At 40.2% G+C, this 19,616-nt stretch overlaps 1 protein-coding gene across 2 annotated transcripts; it reads right to left on the bottom strand.

Moving 5' to 3' along the window:
• Positions 1-1,132: 1,132 nt before the first annotated feature.
• Positions 1,133-17,482, bottom strand: tmem64 (transmembrane protein 64). 2 transcript variants are annotated; one of them, XR_014274353.1, is made up of 4 exons: positions 15,965-17,482; positions 6,908-7,063; positions 5,168-5,643; positions 4,310-4,393 (listed from the first exon to the last, which is right to left on the bottom strand). XR_014274353.1 is itself a non-coding variant. In XM_082522469.1 (3 exons), the coding sequence occupies exons 1-3, from the start codon at positions 16,673-16,675 to the stop codon at positions 4,202-4,204; spliced, it is 1,059 nt and encodes a 352-aa protein (XP_082378595.1). In that variant the 5' UTR covers positions 16,676-17,482; the 3' UTR covers positions 1,133-4,201. The 2 variants fall into 2 exon arrangements, 1 of the variants encoding a protein (XP_082378595.1); XM_082522469.1 differs by lacking the exon at positions 5,168-5,643 and having other exon boundaries at positions 1,133-4,393.
• Positions 17,483-19,616: the final 2,134 nt, after the last annotated feature.

The raw sequence follows: 19,616 nt of genomic DNA, 5'->3' as shown, positions 1-19,616 counted from the left end.
GTTTAAAATCAAACAAACAGCATCCAGTTGAAGTGCAGATGTTCACGGAGTTTAACATAACTACAGAATCAACTATTTAGGAATAAATGCCCTTTTTAAACAGTCCCCCATTTTCAGAGGCTGAGAAGTAACTGAACCAGCTAACAATGTATGAAAAGCGATGATTGTCTTCAATACTTGGGTAAAAATCCCGTCAGGCAGTCACCGATAGAAGTGCAGAACACATGGACCTGACCACGTGCTGCGTTTCCTCAAGATGCTCTGCAAGACCTTTACTTGTTTGTGGGTCTCCTTGGCTTCAGTTTTGTGTTCAGTAATGGAATAACATGCTCTGTTGGAGTGATATCAGGTGACTGACTTGGCTATTGATAAATATCACATTTCTTTGTCTTGAGACTCTTGGGTTGCTTTCGCAGAAAGATTTGGATTGATGTGTACAAATAATTTAGCTGAGACCTGTGTGATATTTGTTTTTGAGTATAACCATTACCAAGGCATCTCTTAATTGCAGGCCTTCACACTGATCTGGCCACTTTCGCAAGTCTGTTCTTGACTTGTGTAGCAGCTGTGAAGTTGTTTTCCTTAAAACATGGAAATAATTGTGTGATCACCCACTTTAATTAACTTTCTGTGGTCTTTCAGGTGTTTTGCTGTTGTCGAGCTGGCCAGTGCATTCATTATTTTTTCAGACTAATGATGACACTTGCACCAAAATCACTTTGGACCTCATTCCAGTGAAAAGCAGCAAAACGCAACTTAAACACTTTGCATGAACAGATCTTTTACCTGTACTGCTTATCAATATGTGCCTAGTTACTTTAGAGCCTCTACAAATGGAGGACTATGCATCAAAATTGCTTTAAGTCCTAAAATTAATTTCATTTTTTTTTTTTAAATCCCTTGAATTAAAACTGAAACTTGGCACTTAAAACACTGGCTGACATGAAATCCACTGTGGAAAAAAAATATTTTGTCCAAATATTTGTGTCTCTACGTAATTATGAACTTCACCTTGGAGGATTAAAAGAGGTCATCTTGCAAGAAAACACAGAAGAAACCTCAACTTAAAATAAATAAATTCAGGTGTTTTAGTTGTGAGGTTTCATGGAAAAAAAAAAAAAGAAGCAGAAGGTTATAACAAACTGTCTAGTTTTATTTTCTCTTTCATAAATAACACTGAACAAGCATTGTACAGTGATAAATAACATTTATACACTGTAAAATTCTCTGTATTACAAAATACAGTATATGTGTAATGCACTTGATACAGATGGGGAAGTATTACATTTCATAGCACCACACATGACCTCACGGCCCTTTAGGTTAATGATCCCTCACTCGGTATAACACCTGCATCCCAAACCCAGGTCTTATATGGGTGTCTATGAAACATACTTCCCTTAGGAATCAGTTGTTGCATAACTATATCTAAAGTTAAGTAGAGCCCACGTAGGAAGAACCAAAGCCTTTAAGTGTAAAACTAAATTTTTGCACAATCTGAGTTCCCAGGTGAGACGCTTAAACGTAATGACGTGTCCCCACGGTGGCCAATCGAGCTTCATTTATATGTTTGATTTTTGCATTAAACATGACAAAAACAAAATTTAACACACAGACAAAAAAACCCCAAACAAACCAAAAAACAAACAAAAAAAAACCACTTCCGAGTAGAACAACTTCATTAATCATGCTACGTTTCAGGAGAGTCTCTGTTAGGGGACATCTAAGACTTTAAAACAAACCACATTTCCGTGCTTTTAAAACATGACTAAGTGTTAAGTGATTTTTTTTTTCACAAGCTATCAGTTGTAAGACACGTTCCCCTCTCTCCCTCTATACGTAAACGGTCAATTCAAGTAAGAAGCTGTAAAAGTGTTTCAATCTGACGATAAAGATGTTCGTGTGATCTGTGTGCAAGCAGTCAGTCATTTCAGGGACTCTCCCAATACCAAACAAGCTGTTCTGATCACAGATACCAGCGTGTCTCGTGACGTCTCTTTCAAATCATAGGCAACTCAGAGATGTCTGTCAAAGAGGCAGCGGGAGGTAAAAGGCAGGCTCAACACTGAAATACAAACCTGGGAAAGGTGATACTCTGGAATATAGATCAAATAACTTAAATGCAGCTTTTTGTTCACGTTATAACCCGACTAAGCGATTCCCCTCACTTGGCTAAAGAGCTTACTGGTACATACTGGTATGGGCTTTTTTGCTTTAAACTGTCAAAATTATTGCTAAATTCAAACCGGAAGGGGCCCTTTAAACCAACATTTAGTGTGAAAGTAACTCTACAGCTTGCCAGTCGACTGACAGCATGGAATGTGTTCGGGTGAAGACAGTTTCTGGCGTTAAGAAGAACAAAAAGGTACAAAAATTAAAATTAAAAACAAAACAAAAAGTTGCACCAGCATCACAAAGCAGGCTTTTTGTGAACAACTACAGGAACATTAAGATGTGTAATTTTTTTTAATCTTTTAAATAGGAGCCCTTAATATTCCTCTATCAGACTTGGTCTGAGGAGCAGCATCACAATAAATGTAAAAAATAAAAAGTAGTATCACATTCATCCCTTGGTGTCAGTGTTGTGTTTGATTGTCAGCTTCTATGACACATCCAGTTTTCCTTTTGACCAACCAAACCCATTTGTAGTTCATCTGTATGAAAATAATGTTTGTCTGTAGTGGACTGTGCAAACAAACCTACAGCATGAGAAGTTACCAGGTCATGTCCATCACCACCAACAAGTAAAAAGTCTTAAGTTGCACTCAGCCTCACCTCAGGCGAGGCCGGGGTCATAACGTCTCATAAGCTTCCTCAATTCACGGCACATTAAAAAAATAAAAGCTTCTTTATCTCATCGAGCTCACATCTCTGTAATCTAAGTAAGATAAACCCCAAATAACACACAGACTTGGGTTTGTGTTATGTCGTATGCATGACAGCATTTCTTATTAGTTTGGTTTCAGCACTGAAATGTGACATTCTTGCAGTTTCGTTCTTAGATGTATTGCACTGATTTATCAAATCAACCATTTTAAAGAAAAGAGAAAAAAAAAACAAAACTATAATTCTCCAGAAAAAGAAAAATCTCACAGCAAAAACAAAAACAAAAGTAAAACGAACATTAACGAAAAATCAAAATGGATCACCAACGATGCGGGAATCGCTCGCAGGGTGTGCGGCTCTGAGTTAAACATATTGGATTATAAAGTTCCCGGCTCTCCTCTCAAACCTGCAGGAGGTGCTCAAACTGAAAGCCTACGCGCACTGGGAGTGTTCCCGCCTTCTCCATAGTCCAAAAATAAGACACTTAAAAAAAGGGAACCATAATTAAAATGCCAAATAATTCAAAAATATTAATAATGCCCTTTATTACTCATACTGCAAATAAGCAAAATCAATCACCTGAAATAAAATAGAAACAGGTATACTTAAAGGTGCATAGGCTGGTGTTCTTTTGACACTGAAATCAAAAGTAAAATCGGTTCCTTTGAAAGGACCTGCACATTCAGAAAAAAAAGCAGGCATTTCATTTCCTGCCATGTACTTTAAAACTCGCTCACTGTGCTACCCGCCATATTTTTGCCCACCCACATGGCAAAAGTGAAACAGTCACGTTAGATCATGTAGAAAACAAACTTTGCATTTTAACCCAAACTATTATTTTGTTAGTGCTTTTGGTGCCAAACCGCAGTAAAAGAAAGCAAACATCTTAAGTGTAAAGGTAATAAAACAGAGTCTGAAAGCTCTGCTCCTGCCCAGCATTCAAACTACAGTCTCAATAAGTGTATGATTAACTCATGCCACTGCCACCATCTCCCGCCTCCCAGTGTGGACTTTGTAAGTTGAAGTTCTACATGAGCACAAAAAAAAGGATTAAATATCGTGACTATTTCGCAGGTTGCCATGAGATCGTCACATTTCCGCAGACATCTCATGTAACAAATGTGAAAAAGTACCATTAACAGAAAACAAATAAACTACCATTATGACGTACCACGTTCATCAGCACCATTATCAGGCGCGTGGTCCCGCACTTCCACACCGACTACAGGCGTACACTGATGCCGGGACGATCGCTGCAGTACGCCGCCGGCGTGTTTGGGACACCAGCTGAACTGTGCTGGTTCCCTCAAGGATACGTGCGTTACAATTGAGTGACCAGGTCGTGGCTGCTACAGCCACGTGCGGCGATTCGAGATCACACGATGTTGATGCAGTTTCCGCTTCCAGCTGTCACCCTCTTGCTGCAGTAGGTGAAGCTGCTGTGATTGGTGGAGGAGCCGTTCATGTGCGACGACTTCAGCTCCATCTGGCAGGCGGCGATGGCTGCGTTGAGCTCTACCTGAGCCCGATGCACGACGTAGAACATCAGGCCGATGCTGATGATGATCTGTAGAGCGGAGCAGAGCAAGAAGCTTTGTGTTAACTAACGATTGTGGTAATGAGCGTTCTGTTTGTGTAATGATGACGATAATAAAGTAAAGCACTACATTTACAGGCACATCGTTTTGTCTCCTAAAAGCAAAAAGGGATGAAGGCAAATTTTAGCTACATTCTAACATTTAGAAATGAAAACTGTAACAATTAAGTTAGTAGTTATAAACCAGAACAAATATCGATGGAACTTTAGTTCAAAAACTAAAGACATTGCTGCGTTCTTCTGTATTTAAAGACATTTCACCTTCTAGACAACTCACATACCTATGAAAACTAAATCTCGAAGCCAGCTGGAGTTTGGCATTTAGTCACTTTGGAGTATGAGTTTTTCAGAACAAGCCCAAACAAATAATATGACTTCAGAAGCAAAAACTCAGTAGCCTCTGAAACACTGCGTTAATTATACTGAAGGACAACCACCAATATCTTTATTATATAAATCACACGTAATTAGTTATTTAAAGGTTGGTTTTAACTCCAATTCATTCATTTTCTCCAGTTCACTTTAAGGTAGCAGGGAAGAGGAGCCTATCTGTACTGCTATTGAGCGAGAGCCATCTATCACAGGGCAAATCCAGAAAATCCGACTGTCCATTCCTCATGCTGGTGTCAGGGAAGCTGGGCTACATCGGCACCTCCCATAGTTTCCCATCATGACTGGCTTCCATGTGAATATGGCCAGCTGTCAATGAGATAACATGAAACACTAATACCTTGTTCTACTCACCAGACACTGGACTCCTGACCTTTATTAACTCTCCCTGAGCACCTGTGAGAATTACATAAAACTAAACAGGTGTTGGTGATGCTGTAAAACTGAAATGAACTTGAGGTGAGCTGAGCTGACTTTTCTGGCACAAACAAGAGCAATGCCTGGAATAATACTTCACAGAAAAGTAATAGAAAGTTCTTCTTAGAAGCAAGGACGAGATCTGTCACCTGTTGCTTGTGTGTGTAGGTCATATTTATTTTCTCTGTTACTATTGTAACTCTAAAGAAAAGTGTTCAACCTGCATTTCGCATGGTCAGACTGGCGTACACGCAGGCTTGGTCGGTGGAGAGCACATTCTTCTTGTTGTGGGTTTGATGTTTTAGTAGATTACGTGGTTTTGTTGTGTTTTCTGACTCACAAAAACCTACAACAAGGAGTGCTCCAAAGCAAAGACCTGCCTAAAAGGGCTGAATAACATCCAAGCAGGGCATCTGGTGGAGATACAGAAGAGATAAAAGTCAGGGAATACCAAAGCTACCCCTTAATCTATTTAAAGCGCCTAATATAAGTGAACAGGATGTAGTTAAAGTGTATTTTGTACTTTAAAAATACTCTATCCTAAATAAAAATCTTAAATGAGATGTTTTAAAAGGAAATGTGATCCAATGTGGATAACATCCTTCATAAGGGAACTTTTTTGCACCTGATACTGAACGTTCTATTAAATTAAAATGAAATTAAAAATCTTCAGGTCTCAGGAGGTTTAAAAAAAAAAAAAAAAAAAAAAAAAAAAAAAAAAAATCCATCCATAGTTGTCCATTTGGGACAAATTCACCAGAGAGAAACTTTTGAGTGGGAAACTGGTTCATTGCTCATTGACCACATTGCTCGTCAGTTCGCTGTTGAACATTGATGTTTTTTTCTTGGCATAAAGTGTCTCATCGCCTGAGAGAATTTGGACTGAAAGCTCATTGACAGATCATTAACAGAAAGGCTAAACTGAAACCTGCTGAAGGACATATAGTGCATGAATAGAGGAAGATGTCAGTGAAGATTGGAAAGAAGGTCATAGTCTAAAAAATGTTTTCTATAGCAGGAATTCCTTCCTTACTGTAAAGCAAAAAGGTAAACAACCGCATCAGACATTCATTCATGTATCACTGTTTCCTTCTTTAAAAAAACAAAACAAAAACAAACCAAACCACTGTTGAATTGCAAAACCGGTTTCATAAGTTCTGAGAATCTGATAACAGTGAAATACAAACAGCTCAGTCCTTCGCAAACAAGAATCTCTAGAAAATCCCTGAAGGTAAATTAATGAAAATAACTAAAGTTAAACTGTGGAAGAGTGGAACAAGCTCAAACCAGAACAATGAGAGAAACCATTACCATCCCACAGACCTGCTGAAGTCATTTCAAGAAAAGAACATCTTACACTTCCTGTATGTAAGCTTGTTTTCGTCACAGTAGTTACCGTTCTCCATTTTAAAGCATTTTCCACAATACATTTACACACATTTTTATTTTATTTTATATCCACAGCTATTATTATTCCGTCAATAATCACCAATATTTAAGAATAAATATTCAGTATGGTCACAAATAGGGGTGTGCTGATAACGAGCTCCGCTGGGCTTTTGTTCTTTAAACGTCAGCACAACGTTGAGCAAAATGGGAAAGCAACATATCATTTCAAATCTCGGATATTTGAAAATTGTTACCTTCGTACTCAATATATTATCACCTTCAGCTCACCTGCAGGCTGAAAACGAAGTAGCCGCTGACGCTTTGCTCAGCGATGACATCCTCCATAGTACGAAGTGTGGTGCCCAGGTAGGAGTTTAGAAGCTGTGTGGGCAACAGGCCCACAGAGGAGGCCACCAGGTAGTTTGGCAAGGACACATCTGTGATCTGTGAAAGGAGAGCAGTGATTAAAAAACCCCAAAAAACAAAATAGGTTTCAAACATTAATAAAATAACAGTAAAACACACGAGAAAAAGATCAGATTTAATCATATTTAAACATCTATAACTAAAAGACTGTTTCAGTTTTTCGTCTTCCAGTTATTTCAACAATGTTGAACTCTGTCAGTCTGTGAAAGTCAAACTTGTCTGACTTGTCTGATTTTGTTGTGCCCTGAACTTTGTGTAGTTTCCAAAACCTGTTGAAATATGCATCATGCAAAAACAGCTCGTGGCGTTTGGCACCAGGAGAGCAGTCTGGTCCCCACGGGCTGCCTTCCACGAATCAGGCTTGTTCTAGCGCGTTCCAGAGATGCTCAATCAGACTGGGATCTGATAAAGCTGGAGGGTGAGTATGGTCTTTGAGCTACTCCTGGGCGGTTTCTGTGCATAGGCTGGGTGCTCTGCTACAGGAGACGGCTGCAGTTGGGTAGTGTCGCTGCCTTCGGGGTTTGTTCCGGTTAGTGGTACACGAGTAAATGTAACATCCGCATGAACGCCAGGACCAGAGTCTCTGCAGAGCACTGCCAGTGGTGTCAATGATGTGGCTTAGTGTTGTGCTCACAGGCTACATCACAACTGAGTCCCTTCACCTCAGTTACTAGAAAAACTACTCAAAGGCAGGATGCTGTCTTTAAAAAAAAAAAAAAAAAAAAAGAAGAAAGAAAGAAAGAAAAAAATGTTGCTACAGACCCCTTCTTCTTCTATTTTTTTTTTTTTTAAATCTAAAAGCTGTTAAATAAATTTTGGTGCAAGTATCCTGAACTTTGATATGTCGGTATCTCCAAACAACCACCTTAATATAAATATACCGGTAAATATAAATAACTGCTGGCTCGCTGTCACCCTTGATCTCTTGATTAAGTGATGACATAAGCCTCTGTGCACCCGTGCTGGCTGTGGGAGGATGTGACCTTGGCACCGTGTGCTCAGTGACTACGCTGCAGCTGATAGCAGTGTGTCAGGGGTTTTGGTATGTTGCTGCAAGACTGTCTGTGCCAAAATGTTATCAGGGCTTGAAAACATTTGCGCTCGATGCGGCCAAAGTGTCTCTTTGCTGGGATAAAATCCTCTCCCGTTATCACACTAGACACTGATAAGAACTTAGGTTACACTTCACAAAACACTGACATTATCGAATCGTGGTTAATCAAGCTAACATTGTAGTCCATGCTGTTTTTTCGCCAGGCACTTTTCCCTCTGCACGGTCATGTGACAGGCTTTTTCTCCTCGCAAGATTAGCCTTGATGTGTCCACGCCACGTGCCAACACAATCAAAACGCCTTCAGCTGATTTCTGAGACATCTGTGAGAGCTATAGAAGAAAATGAATGCAGTCTCTGAAGCACAGGGCCTCTGAAGTCCCACCCAGGCATCGGGCACACACAGCTGTCTTGTATGCGACCAGGGAAGGGCCAGTCTGTGGTATTTTTAAGACTGTGCAGAGAATTCCCACTGAACCTCCTACTTGCTTCTGCAAGCCTGTATCACGATAATCTGCAAATTCAAGTGAAAAAAAAATATCGCCCCATCTTATGACTGGCCTGATTTATTTAGAGCAGCAGCAATGCAGGCCTGACTTTGTGCTTGTAAACAAAACACTAGGTGCTTTGACTACGCAGTAAAATTAGGATTGCAACTGTGATGCCGTTTCTCTTTTTTATTCATACTAATGGAGTGTGAAGAACACTTAAAACATGCCTGCTTGTACCGAAGGTCCATAAATCACACACAAAGACTTCCCAGATTGCTTCATCAGCTCATTATGACGAGTGTTGGAGCCAGGATAGCGAGCAGGTATAAAAGTGCAATAAAATAGATGTGCGGAGATGAAAGCACGCACCTGAAGCTCAACGGATTCACAAGCATTTTTCCTGAGCTGTCCTATTGTTTTGCTAACTGCTGCAGTCTCTGTGTCGTTTTAGGTTACCCGTGATAATGTAGCACCACCAACTTCAGCAGAAAGAAGTGAGGGGCACAGTGAAATGTAGCCTCACCGCAGAAAGTGCTTACCAAGGGCAGGGCAGACAAGACATAACTCTACTGTGAGCCGTTACGGGCCTATGCTTAGAATTGGCTCGTTTCTCTTTTTATTGTGGAGAATAAGATCGTACAGATACAACAGCAGCTCGGCTTTACAATGAACCTCCAGATGAGATTAAGTATCCAGCAAGAGCCTGAGTTGGGGTTGAAAGTGAAAATGTTGCAGGGAAAACAGGTGGTGAGACTGAAAAGCTCCACTCTGACAGTCATTTCTCCAACAGAAACCAAAGAATTTCACATGGAAGCAACTGCGACACGCATCGCTGGGTGATGTGATGAATATATCAGTTCTCCATCCTGGTCATTTAACAGCAAATGCTATCACTTCTCCACCACCTTCTTTACGGTACTTAGAAGGAAACAGCCACCTCACTGTGTTAATCAGGTCTCTTCTTATTAAAACATCATGCTTTTCTTAATAAACCAAATACATATATATCAGACACTACTACCAAATAGACTACTCAGAGATGCTGAAGTCTGTGTCTGGAAGGTGCATGTCAGTCTACAGCATAGGCAATGCAGTCCTGTAAATCAAGCATTAGCATCTGAGGACAAAGGCCAATTTTCTCCTCAGATGCAGCCAGCAGATATCTGAGGCTTCCTGCTCCATCTGTTCGATTACAACCTTATTTTGATTCTTATACCGGATGCCCCTCCTGACACGGAGATTTGTCTCTCCCCCTTATCTCAAACCAGCAGTATTTTGCATGTTAGGCAAATGCATTAACAAATGCAGGTAAATTCAAAAGCACCAATCCATTGCAGGCGATAGTTTATTGCAAAAATAAAATCATTCTTTTGCCTCCTGTCCTTGTCAGGTACCGGTAACCATGCTTGTGACTGATGAGTACAAATTCAGATCCCAAAGTTGGCCCGGGCCTCCACATTCTGCATATGTATATGTAGATACCCGTTTAGAAAGATTAGGAGTCCACTAACTCCAGTACACTGTGGTTGGTAAATTCTTTGCTATGCTAAGTGTGTCTGCTTGCCACTTGGTGCCAAGCAGCTAGCATACAGTGTGCTTTAACAGCACTTTTCATAAAACAGCTGCATGGCGCTATGTGAGCAGTCAGAACAAGTTGCATACGAGACAGGTGCAGATACAGGAGGAAACCGCTGATAAAAGTGTGGAAATAATGATTAATGGACTACTTTCAATGCGGTCTTTGTGATTTCTTTCAAGTTATCATTTGACACCATATTATTCATTATCGAAGAAAGACGCAGATGATAGACATAATGATATCTCAATAAAACAGGTGAGAGTTTTTCCAAGCTTTTCGGAGCAACATCCACCAAGAACTCAACAAGCTGCTTGTAAATCTAAAATATGTCAAAAGAAACAAAAAACTCCTTAAAAAGCCTGACAATGAGTCAAGCACAGACACATTTTCCAAAGACAAACAGCTGTCATAAGCTGGAACAAACCAGCAGAAAAGTAACAAATGCAAACTGGCATCCAAAAAAATATGACCTACATCTGTAGCATTTGTTGTTTAGCCATTTTAGAATTGCAGCCTTTTTTTGTTTGCTTTGACCATGTATGTAATAACCCAGAGCAAGCTGAAGATCACCATCGTACATGACTGTCAGTGAGCTCACCTTGTACTTTGACTCTCATGAGCTGACTGAGGGTACTAACAGCGCCAGTCACAGAGTCAGCAGCTGAGCAACAGAGTGTTAAAATCTGTCCCTTTGACTTTGACACCTCATTTTCACTTCTGCAGCGTGGAGCAGCAAGTTCAATGTTGCAACTATTGTCATAGCGTCTCCAGTTATCCTCCCATGAAGCACAGACAAGTCCCAACTAGGGCTGCCACAAACGATTATTTTGATAGTCGACTAGTTACCGATTATTTTTGCGATTAGTCGACTAATCAGATCATCATCCATTGGACGTACAGCGTACAGCTTATTGCACCAGCAGCATCTGGTCTTATATAACTATCATTAGCTTACAGCTTGAAGTGTTTGTGCTAACTAAAAATAAAGACAAGATGGTAGTTTATTAATTTTTAATGAAATTTGCAGATTGTTTCGGTGAAGTTTAATAAACTCCTTGCTTTCTAAAATATAACAGGACACCGGAGTATATTCTCCAGCGTCTCACACTTCTGATAATCAGCTGTCTGCTTGACAGTTTTAGCTGTGCAAAAACTATAACTTTAATCTCAGCCAAACCGATTTACTCAGGAACAAATAAAATACTAAAGAAAGCCAAACAATAACATTTTTAAGTTATCTAAGTGACTTATATATATGTTTAACCTGACTAGCAAAAGACGGCGGTGGGTTTGAAAACGATTTGCCGGGAGTCCGGTGTTCTCACGGCTCTAGTTAGCCTTGCCCCCGCCTAGCTCCCGCCTAGCTAACGAGCTAGTGGGTAACAGACGTCTCCGAAAACGTCGGAGCGCTTTTGAAAATATGTGGTGTCTTGATAAACTGAGCAGATATTTGAGGTTTACACAGCTACATTCTCGCCTGAAAATATGTTAAACGTTTATTTTGTGACCCAGAAAGAATAATAAGAGTAAAGTTAAAACTAACTAGCTGCCGCCATTGTTGACAACTGCGCTGGGCTGCGCTATGAATTCTGGGACACAGCTTCTTCTTCTTCGGGGTTTAACGGCAGCTGGCATCCTTGTACATGCAGTGCTGCCATCTTCTGTTTCAGTCCGTTATTACACTCTTAAATCCTACTACTCATTCCTGCGTCCTTTGTGATCTTACAAAGCTTCAAACGATGCGTCGACTATTAAATTAGTCATCGACGATTTTAATAGTCGACATAATCGTGACTAGTCGACTAATCGTGGCAGCCCTAGTCCCAACTATGAAGTATACAGCAAGGGGGAAAAATGAAGCTACTGAAGTCAGTCAGGCAAAAGAAAGCCATCTGCTAGGCTTAAGCTATGTCATACTCAAAGTCCATGATCAGGTAAACTGCTGACTTAGTGTAGAAATAAAGACTAATAATGCCCATATTCAGAATTACAGATTCTCATACTTGATGACACTGTATGTCTGGGAATTATCACCAACACAGTCTGAAAAACCTTCATTTTAAAACACATTGTGAGCATATTTTAAACGAACATCCTAACAACTAAAAAAAACCAAAACAGGCTCGCATTTGGTGCCATTATCAAAGGAATCACTGTCCAAACAGATCACCACAGACTCTAAACCCTTATCTACGTCAGCTCCCTGCCTAACCTTGATATCCATACATCTGACTTTGAGATGCTTCTCAAATAGCAGCCTATCAGTCAGCGTACAACAGCAGCACAAATGCTTATTGCGTCCCGTGATTCTTGTACCCACAAGGCTTCTCATTATTAACATGCTCTCATCTCACCATTATCAAATTACCGTCTGAAGTTGTAAGGGTCATTTTGAACAGTAACTGTAGATATGTTAATGCAATATTGATATGTTAAACCAAAGTCTAGTGTTCATGTAATGCAGTGCAATAAATAACTTCAACATGTTGCTCTCACACGCTACAGGGTAGATTAAGATTTCATACCCCTTTACAGGACTTCTCTCTATGTTCAGTAATAAACATCACACTGGGGACACATTTAGATAGTTATTCAGATCAACCAGTATAGCGGTCGAACACCTCAATATTTGCATGAGGGTTATAAAGCAGATTTTTTAAGTCAGTGTGGTGACATTAAACTGTGAGAAATCATAATCAACGCAAAGCACTCAACTCTATAAAGTTGACAAATGTCTAACCAAATCAGTCACCCCGGAAAACCCCACTGGTTTAGCACCATACAACCTCTGTCCTTGTGAAACACACTTACATCATCAGATTTTTCCCCTCCTTGGGCCTGTGCATCAACTCCTTCTTGCTGTAAGCGATTAATGTCTTTCAAGCCCAACAATTTGCATTCAATTTTGCATGTTTGTGCTTCTGCGTTTTCCAGTATTTAAGGGGGATTTCTCATCAGACAATACTTTTAGCATGTTTACCGTTAATCAAGCTCTTTGAGCATGTTAGATGCAGTGGATTAAATGTAGTTTTTGTTTTGAGATATAAATATATATATTTTTTGTGTGTGGAAAGGATGTCCTGGCTAAATTTTATTATAACTAGCAGTAGGGCTGGGCCATATTATACCGTTCACGGTAATACCGGTATAATGTTAGGCTACGATAGGAAAATGAAATATCGCGATAGAATATGAGTAAAACGCGCATGCGCAGTGCCTTTGTTTTCATACGCACATGGCCGATTGTTGAGTGAAACAGATGAACCAGAATTGGTTTGTAAAAATGGTGCAACTTCAGTGATGTGGAACTGGTTTGGTGTTTGTCCGTCAGATACACGACAAAGCATATTTTTTTTGCAGAACATGCAAGCGGCCGTCGGACTAAGATGCCCTTAAATCTGGGAGTAATCTGGGTCCTAAACTCCGTATTCTTCAGGTCAAACGAACACTGCAGCATCACTAAGAGTTAAAAACTGTCTAAATTCTTTCATCTTTAATAAAACGATCAGCATTGCTGCTTTACCAGGTGTAACTATGAAGTTTAACTTCCAGGCATCCATGAAAACAAAATGTATTACATTTAACGGAGTTAGAAGCTAGCAGGAAGCTAGCGGAAGTTAGCTCGCTAGTTTCGCTAGTTACCTAAGCATGATATTGCATGTTCTGACTGAGAGATTTCTGAAAAAAAATCAAACGTACAGCTCTGCTATCACTTCCAACATAAATGAAGACAGGAAACTAAACAGCAGTGACGTTTGTAGGGTTACTGTAGTTGGGCTAGCTGGTATATAATTATGTGCTACGTGATCGCTAGCGACACAGCTATGTTAGCATAACATAAACAGTGAAGCTGGAGGACAAACACTAACACTTTCCCACTTATAAAAGTTAACGTTAAGGTTCCTCATGGTTAGAGACAAATGCAATCGCATGGCAGGATGCTGTAAAAGGACCAATCTTCAGTCAGGAGAACAACTGAGATAATCCATCCACAATACGAGGTTAGTCATTAATATACTGCAACAACATGGGAATAGAGCAGCTGCCAGAGAATTCAACATTAATGAATCAATGGTACAGAAGTGGAGGAAGCAAGAAGAATGAGTTTAATAAAGTTTGATTTATCTGACTGCTTTGTTTCGCTTAATGTGCCTTATAATCCCGTGCACCTTACGGTCCGAAAAATACGTACTGCACACTGCAGTTTAATGTTGCAAAGCACCTCTTTTTAACTTCAGTGGATATTATACATGGTTATGCTCAGGATATGTCAGCCCATTTCTACTGGAAATGCCTTTTGGTTAAACTTTCAGCAAGGAATTTGCATTTGCACTGTTACATTTTTATAAAGCTTTAATGTACATAAAAACCAGCTTCTTGTTTAAGTGAAAATAAATGATAGGTTGTCTTTTTGCACTAGTAATGTTGTGGAGTTGTATTTTGTCTCGCATCAATTATATCGTCAGTTATATCGTTATCGCAAATTTTCAAATATATATCGTGATAAATATTTTTGGCCATATCACCCTGCTCTAACTAGCAGGAATAAATCCTCTCAGTGGCAATTTTACGAGTATTATAAATTACATTACTGCCTACACAAGGAGTGTGATCCTTAACCTCCTAAGACCCGAACTCTTCCACGGCACGCATTTTTGATTTCTCTTTGATATTTGGGCATATTGGGGCTGATGAATGTAAAAATCAAAGAATGACCTTTTTTTTTAATCTGATTTTTGTTTCTAAGAAAAATGAGAGCCACATATGAGGATATTCATTTAAAATTTTGATAGAACAGGAGCAGTAAAATGTCCTCGTAAGTGGACATCAGGCCCTTGTAGAGCAAAATTGAGTATTTTGGTCTAAACAACCCAAAATGTGATGTCCACATATGTGGACTACAGGTCCTAGGATGTTAAATGTATCTAGAAAGACAACTGTGGATATACTGGGTAAGTGAACTTATGTTTTTTGCATGGCTTCAACTTGTAATACCTTGTTTTATTTATTTATTTATTTTAAATAGTCCTATTGTTTTCATATCAAGTGACCCATCCTGATATTCTATAAAACAGAGGATGATCACTTAAGCCTTTTACCTTTTTGGATGTATCAATGAGTTGAGTGAGGAAGATAATGAAGGGGTATAAACTATTCATGCAATGTATGAAGGTCTCGGGCCTCGGTTAAATGTAGGAGAGCAGTTGAAAGCAATATCACAACACTGACCTGACATGAGTCATCTCAAAAAAACAAAAAAGGTGGCACCTTAAACTAAATTGTGTTTATGTCACCAGATGTTCAAGAGGGAAAAAAAAACAAACAAAAACAAAAAATTGCTCCTAAATATAAAACCTGAAATATGGCTACTGACCACTGGGAGCCACATCCTAGGAGCACTCCGTTTATCTGCAGGAAGAATGAGTTTCCATTCTCTGTGGACCGGCTTCCTATTTTCATTTCCACATTTAGACTCCGGTCTGCCTTGAATATTGAAGTAACAGGCCAACTACTCTTTTCAGTGTCCTAAACTGAAATGAAACTGGCAGTTCCTGACTTGTATCTAGATAGTTCTGATTTCCCCTGAGATTCAGCTGGCCTAGAAATAAGAAAAATGCATCCCCTCTAAAACACACACAAAAAGACCACAGAATTAACTGTCAGGACTCTGTTTGATTTGTTCAGCGATCATCTGGCACAGTAATGAATTCTTCCCAGAGCCGAACAAGTGCTGTGACACATCTACTGCAATTTGTGAGTTTACACGATGACCTAAAAAAACCTGGAAACATACTCACCGAGAAAACTGCATTTTGGAGTCCAAAAGGTATGGGGGTGAGTCTTGCTAAGGCCACAATTTTGAGTCCACTTCCTCCTTCCACCACGCGTATGACGGCACTGAGCTGTTCGTTGTTTCCAACTTTGTTCAGCACCCAGTCAGTCAACAGTCGTTTGCACACCACGTGTGCCACAAAGGTCCCTATTAGAACCCCCACCATAACTAGTCCCATGCCCAGCACAAAGCCGTAGAGGTAGCCAGCAGCCACGTTAAGAACAATATATCCCCATCCACATGGAAAGGACACGATAATCAAACCAACTATAAAGAGCATGGCTCCAACAAAGCTGTCCAAACTCTCCACCCAGAGCAGGAGGTCCTTGAGGTATTGGCGTACCAGAGCCACCGAGGAGAAGCACACAGCAGTGAGGATGCACGCCAGCAGGGCGCTTTTAAAACAGAAGGTGGTGATACAACACGGGTGTCTGAACTCTGCACCACCGGTGAAGGTCGTCCCCCCTGCGTCAACGCTGGCCTCGGGAACACCATCCGACTTCCCCAAGCCAGTCCCCCTCTCATCAAAAGCGTTGCATATTAGGATGTCGATTTTGTCACACTCGTCCGTGGAGGTCTTCTGCAGCCAGCGGTTCAGCTGGATCTGCGTCTTGCCCACTGCGTGCTTTACAAGCTTGGTGAAAAGCTGCACGGTCGTAGCCCCTGACATTGACATGTCGGTCCTCAAACAGCCTCTGGGGACCAGCAGTGGAGCTCAGATTGACCTGGAAGCAGCTGTTATGTTACAGGCTCCTAGAAAGCGTCTAAACACAGTCAAAGTCCATCTCAACAGAGACAAGTAATCACAAACTTCGCAGACGATGGCTTCAGCATAAGTAGTAGTCCATTGCTCTGGTGCTGTTACTGCACTGGCATAGTAAGGCATACAGGTAACCTTTTGCCATTACATTAACTGCCCAACTTAACCCGTGTTAGCGGTTTATCTCGGGTACACCAGCTGTGTAGCGTGCCAGCGCAGTGACTTGATGTTGTCAGTTTTGTAGTCGCTGTCTAAAGCACTCGCCATCTTCAGAGTTGTTATCACTTCGCTCAGGACAAGGTTGAGTCAGTGGCCGGAGGGACACGACAAAGATGGGTCTGCATGACAAGGGGAGAGCCTGTGCTATCCACATCAACTTTCAGGACTCCCCCAGCATTCACATCCAGTTTTAGCGATAACTCACCAGCACAAATCACTGCGTGGCTAACTTACTCTCCGCCGTTAGCTAACTAGCTCTCTGCGAGGATAAAGTCCAACAGTGCAATCTCGAGACTAAAACCACCGCCACCGGCCTTTCAGAGCCGCCTCTCCCGGACACCAGAGCGACAAACAGGACTCACAAGCCGGATGTGAAAGCCCAGTTTGCTCTTTGTCTCCAGGCTAGCTGCTGTTGCTGTTTCACTCGTCGTCCTCTCTCCTGAGTGGATGCTGTCGATGTCGAAGCTATTCATACAGACCACTGTTTGTGTCCCAGAATGCCAAGTAACCTCAGCCCACGTGACCCACCGTTTAACTGTTTCAACCAATCAGAAAGCTCTCGATGTCACCGCGAGATTTTTTTTTAAATAAGTTGTTTTTGAGCGATTGCTTGAATGATTTTGTTTCTGTCAGCCAAGCTTAACGCGATCCCTGTAACGTTTCTTTTACTTCAATCATTCGGAGTCTCTCTGTGTTTTTAAGGCAAGATATACGTAACAGATATCACCGTGAAATGTCCCCGTGTTGTTACTCCTTACCGTCAGTGTGGCCGGGACGTAGCTACGTGGAAAGCTCTCCTTTCTAAAAATAAACAGGAGCAAACACACAGTGATTTCATTAGAAAATTACAAATTACGCAACAAGAGGAAAATAAACATAGGAATTAAAAGTCGTTTAAAGATGGCCTGGATTTCATTTTGAACACACGTCATTTTGATGGTTTATGAAATTTAAATAAATGTAACTGATAAACAACTGAAGCAAATTAAAACACACAAACACATACACACACACGCATGAGATTCATATAAATTCATGAGAGCAATTTATTGTTGTTGTAGTTACATGCTTTCTGACACTTATTTTAGTGTGTGTGTGTGTGTGTGTGTGTGTGTGTGTGTGTGTGTGTGTGTGTGTGTCAATGTGCAGAACAGATATTACCTATACCAGGGATGTCAAACTCATTTAATATCGTGGCCTTCAGTGGGCCAGACCAGTGTAACGTCCCTTTCTGTCAGTGTAAATGCATGTAACTGCACATTTAATCCCCGAGAAGCGTTAATATAGGGGGGAAGTGCAATTTCAACAGTATTTCTCAGTTTTTCTACATTATTAATGTAGAAAATGACAGAAAGGTTTTTGGTACCTCATTGCCTACATAAACATTCCAGTACTGATATCATTATTAGTAGTATAAGTAAGTAGGCACTAAAAACAGGAACTTTTATGTCCTTTAATTATCTATTACTTTACTTTGGTATAGTGTGAATGGCAATAGGAGAGGTTTTTATGAACTTGTGAAAAGCTTATCAAAATACAGATTAAAGTTTAAATCTATGCATTCCTTCACACTTTCTACAACCTTTCAGTGGGCCAGATTGGAGTCTTTGCCAGGCCAATTCTGGACCCTGGGCTTTATGTTTGACACCCCTGATCTACACATATGTTTGCTCATTGGCATATAATCCTACAAAAAAGGTTCTCAATTCAGTTTTATTCTACTATAAAAATTATATGTTTCCTCTTGATCACCTAAAATAACATGCTCTTAAATTCAGCTGGCAAAAGTATAGATTGTCTCCAATCAGTCTTCGTTCACAACAAGATGAATTAAGCTTAATTTTCTTACCATGTTCATTCAAAATAGCTTTCAAAGAAGGAATCAAAAATAAATATCCATCATGCAATGAGGTGATGAAGAAGCAGACCTAAATGCAGTACATGTACCACAAATCTGTAACTGAACAATAGTACTGCAGTAAATATAGTTAGCATAAAAATACACTGCAGATTATTTTTATGGACATAATTTCACATTTATAAAAATCTGGTTCATAATTTCAGGCGGCACACTACTGTGAAATGTGGCAGAGTAAGAGCACTTTCACTTATTCTCCTGTATTTCTGAGAGCATGCAGTATAATATTATAGCCTGAGGGGAATCACCCTGCTTGGTGTGCTCAGCATAAATTCATAACGAGGGGAGTGAAGCAGACAATAAGTTCATTGGTGCATCTAACACCGCTTTCTCGGCTGTGGAGCTGTAAGCCTTGAGGTGGTAGTCCTTTAAAAACAGACTAACCCCTCCTATCTGAGCATTGTCTCACATAAACCCTGGACTATTAATTAAATTATATGTTTTTTCTTTTTTTTTTTCATCAATGTAATTTTTGGTTTTGTTGATCTGTATTTTTGTGCTATCACAGCACCCCACTAGATGGAAGTGTTACACAGTTTTACAGCCATTTCAACCCAATACAAGTTTAGCATGAGCGATACATGTGGCAGATTATAACATACATATCCTTGTTATAGTTCAATATTCCTCTTCTTCTTCTTTTGCTAATGCAAAGCTACAATAGAAAGCATTCTTAATGAGTTGTTGTTTTTTAATTTGTTTGTTTTTTAGTTGTATACA

Source organism: Aulonocara stuartgranti (assembly GCF_965226115.1).
Source record: "Aulonocara stuartgranti genome assembly, chromosome: 22".
In the NCBI taxonomy this organism is placed as follows: Eukaryota; Metazoa; Chordata; class Actinopteri; order Cichliformes; family Cichlidae; genus Aulonocara; species Aulonocara stuartgranti.
This window is presented reverse-complemented; position numbering and strand designations above follow the sequence as displayed.

Excerpts from the sequence above, each read along its gene's own strand:
- tmem64 (XM_082522469.1), bottom strand. The coding sequence starts at position 16,675 with ATGTCAATGTCAGGGGCTACGACCGTGCAGCTTTTCACCAAGCTTGTA. Across the intron at positions 7,064-15,964 it reads TCCAAAATGCAGTTTTCTCG|ATCACAGATGTGTCCTTGCC; the intron begins GTGAGTATGTTT and ends CTCCTTTCACAG. Across the intron at positions 4,394-6,907 it reads ACTTCGTTTTCAGCCTGCAG|ATCATCATCAGCATCGGCCT; the intron begins GTGAGCTGAAGG and ends TCCGCTCTACAG.